The 11,653-nt window shown below is 40.2% G+C and overlaps 4 protein-coding genes across 4 annotated transcripts; 2 read left to right on the top strand and 2 right to left on the bottom strand.

Moving 5' to 3' along the window:
- Positions 1-136: 136 nt before the first annotated feature.
- LOC137951110 (dirigent protein 11-like) lies at positions 137-688 on the bottom strand. Its single transcript, XM_068797709.1, has one exon. It carries the CDS (start codon positions 686-688, stop codon positions 137-139), a length of 552 nt encoding a protein of 183 aa, XP_068653810.1.
- Positions 689-3,264: 2,576 nt separating this feature from the next.
- LOC137951701 (CASP-like protein 5C1) lies at positions 3,265-4,921 on the top strand. The gene is made up of 3 exons (XM_068798552.1): positions 3,265-3,750; positions 4,500-4,632; positions 4,727-4,921. Exons 1-3 carry the CDS (start codon positions 3,620-3,622, stop codon positions 4,919-4,921), a joined length of 459 nt encoding a protein of 152 aa, XP_068654653.1. The 5' UTR covers positions 3,265-3,619.
- A 97-nt stretch (positions 4,922-5,018) lies between these two features.
- LOC137951700 (pentatricopeptide repeat-containing protein At2g15980) lies at positions 5,019-8,348 on the bottom strand. The gene is made up of 2 exons (XM_068798551.1): positions 8,268-8,348; positions 5,019-6,832 (listed from the first exon to the last, which is right to left on the bottom strand). Exon 2 carries the CDS (start codon positions 6,682-6,684, stop codon positions 5,206-5,208), a length of 1,479 nt encoding a protein of 492 aa, XP_068654652.1. The 5' UTR covers positions 6,685-6,832; positions 8,268-8,348; the 3' UTR covers positions 5,019-5,205.
- Positions 8,349-9,017: 669 nt separating this feature from the next.
- On the top strand, positions 9,018-9,835 carry LOC137951064 (protein VACUOLELESS GAMETOPHYTES). The gene has a single exon (XM_068797626.1). The coding sequence runs from the start codon at positions 9,018-9,020 to the stop codon at positions 9,729-9,731; it is 714 nt and encodes a 237-aa protein (XP_068653727.1). The 3' UTR covers positions 9,732-9,835.
- The last annotated feature ends 1,818 nt before the right edge of the window (positions 9,836-11,653 follow it).

Raw genomic sequence — 11,653 nt, 5'->3', positions numbered from 1 at the left:
TAGTAACAGTGGCTCTAAATTACTTACACAGATCAATGATGTTTGCAAAATAGGGTGTCAAGGTGGTCGTATATAATTATACAAAAATGAAACACTTCCGAATGAGAAAGGAAAAACAGGAATTGAACTGGGTTTTTCATCCAGGAATCGGTCGAGAGTGCTCAGGGAACCTTAGCCTAAGTTTAACATGATACATAGCATCCACATCCGACGCCTGTGCATCTGCCTGAATCAAAATGGCGAGCCCCCGAGCGAAGGCAAAAGACCCAGTACCACCCACGACTGTGAGCTCTTCCCTGGGCTTATTTTTAATGTTCTTGGCCTGAACGCTTAGGCTTCCACGAAACTCCGGCGTCTCGAAGGTGAGATATATGATGTTCAATGAAGAATAAGCGAAGTGTTCGATCGGAATAACGAATCCTTGGGCTCTTCCGACGACCTGTGAAGTGTTCCGTGAGCCCTCCGTGAGTGTGTGGTGGAAGATGAGTGCTCCTCCGGCAGCACCACCGGAGGCGTGGATGCTGGAGGTTGGAAGGTGAGGGGGTTGTATGTAGAGAGACAAAGCAAGCCATGGCTTTGTATGGTTCTTTTGTAACCTCCGGTGAACTACTGGTGAAACCAAGGCTAAGAGGATAACTGCTAATGTGGCTACAGAAACCGCTGTGCAGAATATGATCTTGGGTAGCATTGTGGAGTCCCGGTTAGGATTTGGGTTCTCCCTGTACTTTGATATCGGTTGCTTTTCCTGGGTTTTATAAGTTTTGCCTGCTTGACACTTCTTAATTGGATTGCCGCTCTGTTTTTTGTTTTTTTTGTTTCTGTACTTAATCTACTACGACGTTACCTAAACCATTCGAGAAGAAGCACCTAACCTTGGAGGGTAGTGAAAAAGGGTTAGTTGGTTTCCCAAGAACGGATAATCAGAGAGCAGACTTGGCCAAAACAAAAACAAAAAACAAAAAAATGGAATTTCCTCTTACGATTAATTAATTGTAGTCAAACGATGATACACCATGCTGCTTCCAACACGGCTGACTTTGTTCTTGAGCTGCGATTCTGAACAGAAAGAAACTGTTTTCAGACTCCCATGGCGGCCCAGAAAACCAGGGATCGGACAGCGGCAATTCCCCAGGCTAACGACGATCTTGAGCTGATTTGTATATGCATCTACGTTGTTTACTGAGGCAGGCTTTGTTCGTTCAGTCTGTGAATGGACTCAGTGGGTATATCAGCTGGTTGCTCGAGTTGGATTGAGAATAAGTAGTCTCATAGCTTCATAATTGGTGGTGACTCACCCAGAATAAAAGGGCCAAGTTGCTCCCTCTTGGATCCGAGTTGACTCACCTAGTCATAAACCCTAGAATAGAGAGACTAGAAGCGTAGGAGCCCCTTTCCTTTGATACCAGCTTGAGAGGAACCCTACCCACTCCTAAATATCTTTAATTCTCCTTTTGACTTCCTTTTGGTTTTATTTCTTTGTTACCTTTTCTTTAATGCATACAAGAATAAAGGCAAAGGGAGAGGCATATATAGAAGAGGTAGAGGGAAGGGGAATTTGGATCTACCTTTTCTATTTTTATTAAATTTTAATTGAAACAAGTAAAGAAGCGATGTTATAGTTTAATGTACAAGCATAATCATATTTCCATTTATTTGATTTATTCCATCATTAAATCAATGATTTATGTCAGAATGGTTTTGTCCACTCTTGTAGGCGATAACTTTTCATACTTAACAGATCGATCTTTTGGGTGCATTGGCTAGGCGCTGACATGGTATCAGAGCTAGGCACGCCGCATCCTGCGTTCGAATCCCGTGAGAGGTGGCTCCAGAATAGGCGGGGTGGGTGTCAAAGTAGTTTCATCCACTCTTATTAGGGTTAAGTAGGCTATGATTTTCGCACCTAATAGGTCGGCCTTTTGGGTATATTGGCTAGGCGTTTGACATGGTATCAAAGTTGGGCACGCCGCGACCCGCGTTCGAATCCCATCAAAGGCGGTAGAGAATGGGTAGGGTGGGTGTCAGAGTGGTTCTGTCCACTTTTGTAGGCGATAGTTTTCCGCACCTAACAGATCGGTCTTTTGAGTGTATTGGTTAGCCGCTGTCAATTTATATAGTTGAATCAAATCAATTAATTCATTTTTTTTGTATTTATTACAACAAGTTTATACCCCCACCATCCTGGAGCAAACATTTGTTGGTTGATTTAATATGCCAAAAATTAATTTTATATATATAAAGAACAAATACTCCATGTCATCTCACAAATCCAACTTCCTCCCCTTTTTTTTCCCAAAACTTTGAAGAATCAAAATTGGCTAACCAAGTTGTTTCATCAAAACAATAATTCAACTGTATAAAGAAGCTAAGCCGATCGATTTTTTCCTTATTCAATGTGTTAGGTTCTAAAGTTAGATAAGAACCGATATAGGGTTGAACCCATTTCAATCGTTTGAGCTTTTTCGATTCTAATTTTAAATGTTATTACTTTTGTTGTGTTTAGAATTAGATTATATTCATATTTATATTTAAAAAATATGAATATAATTGACAAATATAGTCCACACTATATGTTATGCAAATACATATAATACAAGGTAAAGAGATGAAAAATGTTTAAAATCTAAAGTCATTGATGAGTTCCCTCAATCAAGGTAAAGAGTTCTTTGCATAACCTTCCACTAATGACTGATTTTCTCCTCAAATTCCCTCAATCTTCCTTTTTATACTGTTTATATAAAATTCTTTTCATTATTCTTTAAAATTAAGCTATTTGAAATCAGGTTCGGTTTATTATACGAGCCCCAATTTGTGTTTCTTAAGTTATTTGTGTATTTTGTGCTCCATGGATCCCCGTAAAAAAGAGTTTTACGTGGAAAAAATATTAAAAATAATATTGATTTCGGAATGAAATGGGAGTCAATATAACAAGTTTGATATGTTATTAAGTGTAGAGATAATATGGATTGGCTATTTATGAAAGTTCTTATTTTTTATTTGAATATTTTAAATTATTACGAAATAAAATAATAAATGCTAAAAAATGTATTTTGAAAATGAAAAATACCAGTAGGCCTGGACTGTAGGCATCAGAGGGTGGAATATACGTCAATGGTGATCAAAAGTAGGAAATACTATAATCAGGTCACCCACACAGGATCCGTCAGAGACCATATTCTCATCGAACACTCACCAACAATAACGAATAAAGATTTCTCATAATCTTTTCCCTCACTCTGAATAGAATGCGTCAGATCCCAACTGTCCTCAACCCAATCGGCCGACATAGCCGGCGTCTCCACCGCCGTCTCCCTGCCTACACCCCCAAGAATCGCCGGAAATAGCCCACCCACATATCGCCCTGCTTTCCTGCATCCTCGTCGTTGTCTGGACATCCTTCCGCTTTGATTCCTTTCCTGTCAACGAGGTTCTATTCGACACCAAGAGTTTGGTTTTCTGGGAATTGGGTGTTGTTAATTTGTATGGACGTTGGCAGAGGATTCGAGTCTATGAGTTTTGACCCACCCCATGAGAGGCTTTGCATGGCGGAAGTGGAGAATTGATTGGGAAAGATGAGATATCGGGGAGGAAAAAGTAGTGTCCCTGGATCCCATGCACCATGGAGGAACCGCCTGGCTCTTTGGGGACGAAGACGAGCTTGTCGTTGCGGTTGGGACAGGCAATGTTCTCCTCTGCTTCTCTGCTCTTCATGTCTGTGGAGGTCGAGTTTTACAGCTATACGGCTTTCTGGTAATCATGCTACTCTCTCTGTACTTTCTTCTCATATTTTCCATTTGATTTGTATTTGTTTCTCTATCTTAAACTGATGCATGTGCAGTTGATCACTGGGCATGGAGAAATCTCCAGTTTCGTGATTAAACGAACCCACTCCTCGGATAGTACGAATTGAACGTTTCGTGAGAACCCATCGTTATCGTCAGAACTCATGTAAAATTGAGGAAATTTGTCTTTTTCTTCTTCTTTGGCAGAAAAGCAGCTGAGTGTTCCATAGTTTAGACCATAATTCTCACTCTGAGATTTGCAGTTCTTATTAGGAATAAAATTATTGTGAGAGTTTTTTTTATGCCAGAATTGAACCCAGTGAAGGGAGAACAAGATCTGGAGACTCTTTTTACATGATAATCAGCCCTTACATAGAAGAGTAGCATCTCCTTATCTGCAATTGTATTCAAAAGGATGGTGAGCCTTCAGTTGGGACATTGATGGTAGGGGGAGCACTTTGGAGATCCCTGACCTTCTCCTCAGTTGGTTCTGTTGTAACCTGAGAATGCTGATCATGTTATACTTGAACGTTCATATATGAACAAAAAAAAGTTTCAAATTGGAATGATATCCCTTCCCAAAAATCAGCAACTGTTGCTTCAATCCTTTAGACAGAGCTTCTGCAACAGCAGAATCTTATATCTTACCAGGAATACAGTTGTGTACCTCATTTAGAACATTAAACAAGTCTCTGACCTCTAACACTTTCTTGGCAGCTATTTAGTTACAATTATGGGTTTGGTAATACCATGGAGTTTTACAATGGCAATGGTGGATGGGTACTCACTCTTCATTCAGTGTCCTCTTAGACAGCCGAGCATCATAGTTATCATAGTAGTTGGAGATTGGGTAAGTCTCCAGTGCTGATGGTAAAACTTTTGTTGAAGCCACACACAAATCCTCTGCTCTGCCTTTAGATGACCAGACTTATCACTCTCTGCAGGTCTTATCCATGCTCTCATTGGCAGCGGCTTGCGCCACAGCTAGCAGTCTAGAGCTCTTGCTGAAAATAGATGGGCAGTTCTGTGCCCCAAAGTTCTGTAGCAGATATGAACTCTCTGCTGCAATGGCTTTCATGTCATGGATTCTAACTGGTGCTTCTTCTCTTTCTAATCTCTGGATCCTAGCTTCTTGGTGACTGCCCGGTCATATCCAGAAAGCATAATCAAAAGAGCCCTGGATTCTTCACGATTGAATTTTTGTGTATAATAGTAGTTCTTCAGAACAGTAGCAACAGTTAATTGCCAACATGTATTGAATTCATTTTGATTGATTGTTGAAATGTGCTCATATAAGAATGAGTCCTATGGGCATACTTGCTCTCTTTTGTTGCTCTTCGGACTTCAAAATTGGATAGTTTTATCTGCCCACGAAGAATCGAGATCTCCACTTGAAAGGTTTCTCCTTGGTGCGTTAGAACAGTCACCTCTTCATGATTGTCACTGTACTGAAAGTTGCGGAGAAGCCCATTTGAAGCATTTCTGTTTCCAGTTTCTTTGCATTATCCATATCCCCTTTTTCTATATACCCTCCAATAAAAGCCCTGTAAATCTCCGTATCTGGTCCAAAACCTTTCCCAACCATGTCAGCTTGAAGCTTCAGTGCCTCTTCCATCTTCCCCAATTCACACAATCCCACAATCAAGAAAACATAACTCTTCCGACTGGGATAGAAACCTCCCATTCGAGTCACATCTAGTAGAACCTTCAAGCCTTCACAAATCCTTTTCTTCCTACATAATTCTTCAATCAATTCATCGACCGTTGAGGCTTCTGGCCTGAAATCTTTCCTGCACATATCCTTGTAAAGAAGCAAGGCTGAATCAACATCTCCGATCTTGCAATGGCCTTTTATCAGATGCTCGTAGGTTACACAGGTCGGCTTAATCTCTCGTAACACCATTTCCCGGTGAAGCTCTTCGGCTCCACCCACTTTGTCATTTTCACATAAACCTTTGAGTAAGGTATTATAAGCCATAATATCAGGCTCAATTCTCCTGCTCTGCATTTCTGCCCACAAGTTTTCAGCTTCAACGATCTTACCGTCGTCACAGGAAGCTGCAACTAATATACAATAACTAAAAACGTTTGGCTGGCAGCCGAATTTCTCCATTTCCAACCGGATGACTTTCAACTCCCCCATTTTCTGGTGACGATAAAATGAAAGCAGCAATGTGTTAAAAGTCTGCACATTTGGAGAAACCTTCCCGACGTTGTCGCCAAAAAGCTCCTTGTAAGCTTCATATCCGTCCTCGGGTCCTCTGAGCTGAGAAACAGATCGAATTAACGAATTGCAAGTAGGAGTCATTGGAGAAATCCCTCGAGACCGCAACATCCGGGCAATCTTAATCGCCCGATCGATCTTCTTCGCCTGCAAACAAGCATTAATGAGCAAATCGAAGACAAAGGGCGCCGAGTCGCAAAGCCGGTAGGTTTTGGCCAGAACCCGGAAGAGCTCCGGTGGTTCCGCTGGATTAGTCGGACTGGTAGATTCAGAGACACGGATGGCCTTCTGAATTAGGGCCTGGGCTGCAGACTTGAGGCGGGACCTGGCGAGGATGTGAATAATAGTGGAGTAGGAGAGCAGGTCGTGGATGCAGAGAGATTTCTCCTCCGACCAAAGGAAGAAGCGAAGGGCGAGTCGAGGGTTGTTTTTTATGCGGAGGGTGATCTGGGAAACCTCAGTAGGGGAGAAGCCATTCGGGTAGAGGGATTTAACGAAGTTCCAGCGGCTCCTGGAACGCTGCTCTGTTAAAACCAAGACGACATCAGAGATGAGGGCTTCGTTCGGGGAATCTGTCTGAGAGGAGAGATAACGGTGTACTGTTTTCACAGGACTTGAGATTGGGAGAGGAGATTTGCAATGGTTCATGGGGAGATTTGCAATGGTTCGATTGATCATTGAAGAACGGAGCAATGGGGATAATCAAGAATTTCAAGAAAAAATGGACAATTTCAGATTTTCTCGATTTGTACCTGTTATCCTTGCACGTCTCAAAGCATTAAGCAATCTCGTCTCGAGAGTAGAGACAGCACATAGATGCAATAACCTAGGATCGAGAGCAAACACTCTTATGGTGAAAAAACAAGCTTTTCTTCAAATGGCATTTGATATCAGAAAGAAATAAACCAGAGGTTAACTGCGCAAAATAACCAGAATTTCACACAAAAAATAAAATAAAATAAATTCACCAAAAAAAACTGATACAGAGGGTCGAAAATTGAAACTCCCATGACAAAACAAGACTTATCGTTTGCTTCAATTTGAATCTAGTGCACACATTTGAATTCACAAATGGCAAAAGAACTGAGAGGGTCTGATGGTCGGTGTTTGGCAAGGATTTGGGCATCTCTGTCTTGATCGAAAGGGATTTGAATTTGAATTTGAATTCGATTTGTTAAAAAATTCTCTGAATAAAACCTAGACACAGGAGTTTTAACCTAAATTTGATCTAATTCTGGGGTTAGTTTGAAGAGGAGGGAGTCATCACTGTAGGTAGGCATAAAAAGATGGAAGTTTTACATTGAAAATTTTAGAGAGTCCGTTTGTAGAAAAAAGAAATCTAGAAATGCAGATAAAACTAAGATTTTGTGATGATCTACAAGATATCATCTTTTCAAATCCAGAGCATTTAAACAACCAAAGATTGAACCAAAGAAGCAAATGCCCAGATTATGAATACATGAACACATGACTTCTAATGGAGTTCATTAGTCTTTTCGATTCAGATTTGCTTAATACTATATACTAGAATTGGGTTAGTCTTCTCCGATCACTTAAGTTTTCGTTCAGACAGACAGCAGTGATATTCCGATCGATGGGCACTGTCTATCTTCAAAAGACCAAGAACAGTAATCTTCAACCATGCTCATCGATATATTCCTTATGCTTTGCTTCCTGCACTTACAGAAATATTCTACATGGCCAGTAAACCTGTGGGAGAGATTAAAACTCAGCCGGAATGTTCCAAATTCCAGATTTTGCTTTGTTGAATGACGTATCCTTCCATTCCTGTTCTTTCCTATGTGATCTTGTTCATTTATCTGTTCTCATTTCTCTTGGCTACCTTATTCACCCCCTCCTCTCATCTGCAAAACATCAATTAAACTCATCGAAAATAACATTTTGATACTGTGCTTCCATATAAGCAGAACATATCTACATATGAAGAGCCCAAGTCGGATTGAGACTTGAGCAAACTCCAGTAGAACTCGGGGCAGATCAGAGAAGACAAAGCAGGAAATAGTCTTTTTTTAATGCTTTTTTCTTTCTTATCAGTTGTTTGAGACATCGGTTCTGAATCCAATCTATTTTGGGTGGTAGGAAATCCAATGTTTGAACTAACTGAACAAATATTCGAGCAAGAAAAGAAAAAGTAATTGGGAATGAACAGCCACTTGTATATTCCTTTATACTGATAGTGACCAAATTTCAATGCTAAAATATCCCATTCTCGGGATGTAGATTACAGTTTAAACAATTACCTCCTGACTGGAATTTGTCCTCCTTTTGATCGTTCTCCACTTGCTCTATCAAAAATAACTGAAGGGGGTAGTGGTTGTGAGTCATTTATGCCCATGGTGGGTCTTCCTGAGCTGTTTTGTAATCTGTACTGGAGAATATGATTAAGATTTTAGTATCATTATCTGGAAGAAAGAGACAAGAATGGCAGAGCATCTGTCTTCAATTAAGGGAAAAGAAAACATATTCCTGTTACGTAAAAATCTTACAATCTAATTACCTTAAACTTCAGAAACAAAACAATGTCATGATAATAAAATTTTGGGGAGAGAATACTAAAATTCTGTGAAGAGATGTTGCGGCTCTCTGTTGTTTTCCCTTTCAAGGAAACATGGTGTTTCAATTTCCAAATGCTTGGGAGAAGAGGATATGAGTCACTGTTTGATTGGTGGGTCACACAGAAATTTAAAAAAGAAAATGTTCCTACTTGCACCAATTCGATTTTGGATTCTCCTTGTCTGTCCTTCTCTTTTTGTTTGTGGACTCGGATGCCCATGTACACAAGGACAATACATCTGGTGAAACTCTCCACCATCACAAAGCATAGATGCTAACAAGCTTCAGCTTCAAGCAAACCCTGCAACTTATCCTTGTTTGACATTTTTAATCAAAAACTAAAGCTGGAGTCTCTAAATCTTCTTCCTCTGATAATTCCCTCCTGTATATAAACCCACGAACCCATCAACAAACACCTCCCTTCCCCCGTTGCCACCATGAAGTATGGTGAACTCACTCATTTCAGCCACCCTCAGCACAAACTCAGGTTTGAGTACAAAGAAGTACCCTTTCTGTGTGATGGGTGCAAGGAGGCCGGCATAGGTTCCCGGTACACTTGCACCTACTGCGACTTCGACCTTCACAGGCATTGCGCTCTGCCGTCTCCCTCCATTGCGCATCCTTTCTACACAAAATGCTCCTTCCAGTTCATGTCAGCCCCACCAGGGAACGTGCCCAGGTTCTGTAATGCCTGTGAGAAGGATGTTAATGGCTTTGTGTACCACTGTAATTCCTGTGGCTTCGACCTCCATCCTGGTTGTGCCACTCTTCCACAAGTGTTGGACGACGGCGACATGCATCTTTACCTGTACAGGAAGGTCGGAGCTTCATGCCACAAATGCGGCAGGAAGGGCCGGAGCTGGAGCTACAGGTCCAAGTGCAAGAAGTACAATTTACATGTCTCTTGTGTTAAGGAGATGCTGGTGGAGAGTTGGCATGAGCTTTATTTTGGTAATTTTGGTAACAAGAAGAGGCTGGAGACTAGAATTCCAAGCTTGAAAGGAACACTGGTTAATCATCACAAAAGGAAAGGGAGAATGCGCAAGTGTTGTGAGATGGCTGGGATGGCTGTGCAGGTCATCATCTCAGCTGTTCTTGGAGATCCGACTGCTATCATTGCTGCAGTTATTGGTTCTCTTATACCAAGATGATGAAATATTGAAAGAAGTTTATGCAAGTGTTCTGGGATTTCCATGTTGAATGTGAGCAGGTGAATGCTGATAACATGGGCGATCCTCCCAAATGCTCTGTTCTCAATCATTTTTACAGTTGATTGGTATATGGAACTACTGTGTATCTATTGAACTATGATAGCTCACACTTAGATTGAAAAGAAGGCGGATTCAAATTTAACAGGCTTTCAGAAGGGTAAATACCACAAAGACCCAGCAGCTGTGAAGGTTTAGAATTTACACCGATTGAATACTGTTAATCCCAGGATGCAAATAAATTCGCAGCTCTTCTTGGAGCTCAGGAAGTGTATTATAGACAGTAAAATCAGTTATGTTCCTTCTTGATGTATGAAGGATTATATTGAACTAATCCAGACATGGTGATTGCTAACAGGAGCAGAAATACAGACTACTTACCAGGATCTCCCTGCTTGCTGACATCTTTACTACGGCTACCATGTTTTTTAAGAAAGTCTATTTCCTCTGAAAAAAGAAATAGAAACTGGCACAAATACGTGGTTCATCCAGCGAAAAGCATTTTTCTCAGTGGTCGAAAACGATTAGGAGAATGACAGAAACAATAATAGTGAGAAATCAGAAAAGCAATGAAGATACTGCTAATACATAGCTAATGTTGTTACTCTGTATGTCTGAAGGATTGATATGATTTCCAGCTCTGCATCAATGAAAGAATTTACTTAAGAAGACAATTTTTTTTTTATAATTTTCTTTTTGGATAAAAGAAGACAGATGTGAGGAAGTGAGAACAAACAACTCCAAGAAGGAGGAAACCAGAAGAGGAAGAGATATCTGTACAGTGTCATTATGACAATATCCTCGATGTAGAAACGAGTTTCTTGAGTCAACTTCCTGCTTTACAACTAAAAAAAAGATGAGAAAGGAGTGGGCAGAAGATAGAAAACCTCAAAACAAGTTTGTAGCTAATGGGGAATAAGATGATGAAGATGAATCAGATGCATGTTCTTTGTCTTACAAATGAGGTTTAACAAGGTGGGTTCTAAACCCAATTGTTTATTGCTGATTCACTGAGTGAGGTACTCAAGGTTGTTCTGAGCAATGAATCATGAGTTTAGTGATCTATCTTGTGCAACGATCTTAAATTTTTCACTGGTTTTGTTTTTTATCTGTCAAGCAGAAACCTAGCCCCTTTTAGTGCAGCTCAAAATAGTATCAATTCCAAAGGTTGGAGATTTTCATTTGTTTCTTTTTATTTTGAGACCTCAATTTTTATCTTTAACTGTTAAATATATTTGTATTCTCACTGAGAGATCACTCACCACATCCACAAGAGATGGTGATCAGAATTTCTCCTATAGTTTTTTTTTTTTTTTTCTTTTCTTTCCTTTTTTCTTGCTGGCTAGTTCTGTTTCTTTTCTGAGGCTTGTTCTACTCTTGATCTTTTTGCATTACCTTTGCGCCATCTTAATAAGTCATATCTCAGCTTTCAACCACCATAAATAAATGAATAAAAAGGTTAATGAACCCTTGGGGTGATACAGATCAGTGCTTCGGTGAAAACCTTAAAGCCTCTTGCTCCATATGTCAGTGGCATATGGATGAAGTATGCATTTAGGGCCATACCCAGAGGAAGAGATTACTTGTAAAAATATGAAGCATTTCCTAAAATTGTGCAATTCAGGCTGATGTCAGTTAAGAAGTTCTAGGTGGACCTTATGCCTGTAATTGGAGAAGAAGCACTGTTTAGTGGAAATCAGAGTACAGAACAACCTATAATTTCTGACAAGCATACAAGCTGTGGGTAACAGCTACAGAACCTTGAATGATTTTTATTGAAATGTAGTGCTAAGTTTACCAGGAATTCATGATCAGCTTTGTCAAATGAAATTTTGATAATCTCATGTTTAACTTGAAGTGATTCT

The sequence above is a fragment of the Aristolochia californica genome, unplaced genomic scaffold (assembly GCF_029961685.1).
Source record: "Aristolochia californica isolate CCGP_79_NKW_82.1479 unplaced genomic scaffold, dmAriCali1.0.hap1 SCAF_15, whole genome shotgun sequence".
Classification (NCBI taxonomy): domain Eukaryota; kingdom Viridiplantae; phylum Streptophyta; class Magnoliopsida; order Piperales; family Aristolochiaceae; genus Aristolochia; species Aristolochia californica.
This window is presented reverse-complemented; position numbering and strand designations above follow the sequence as displayed.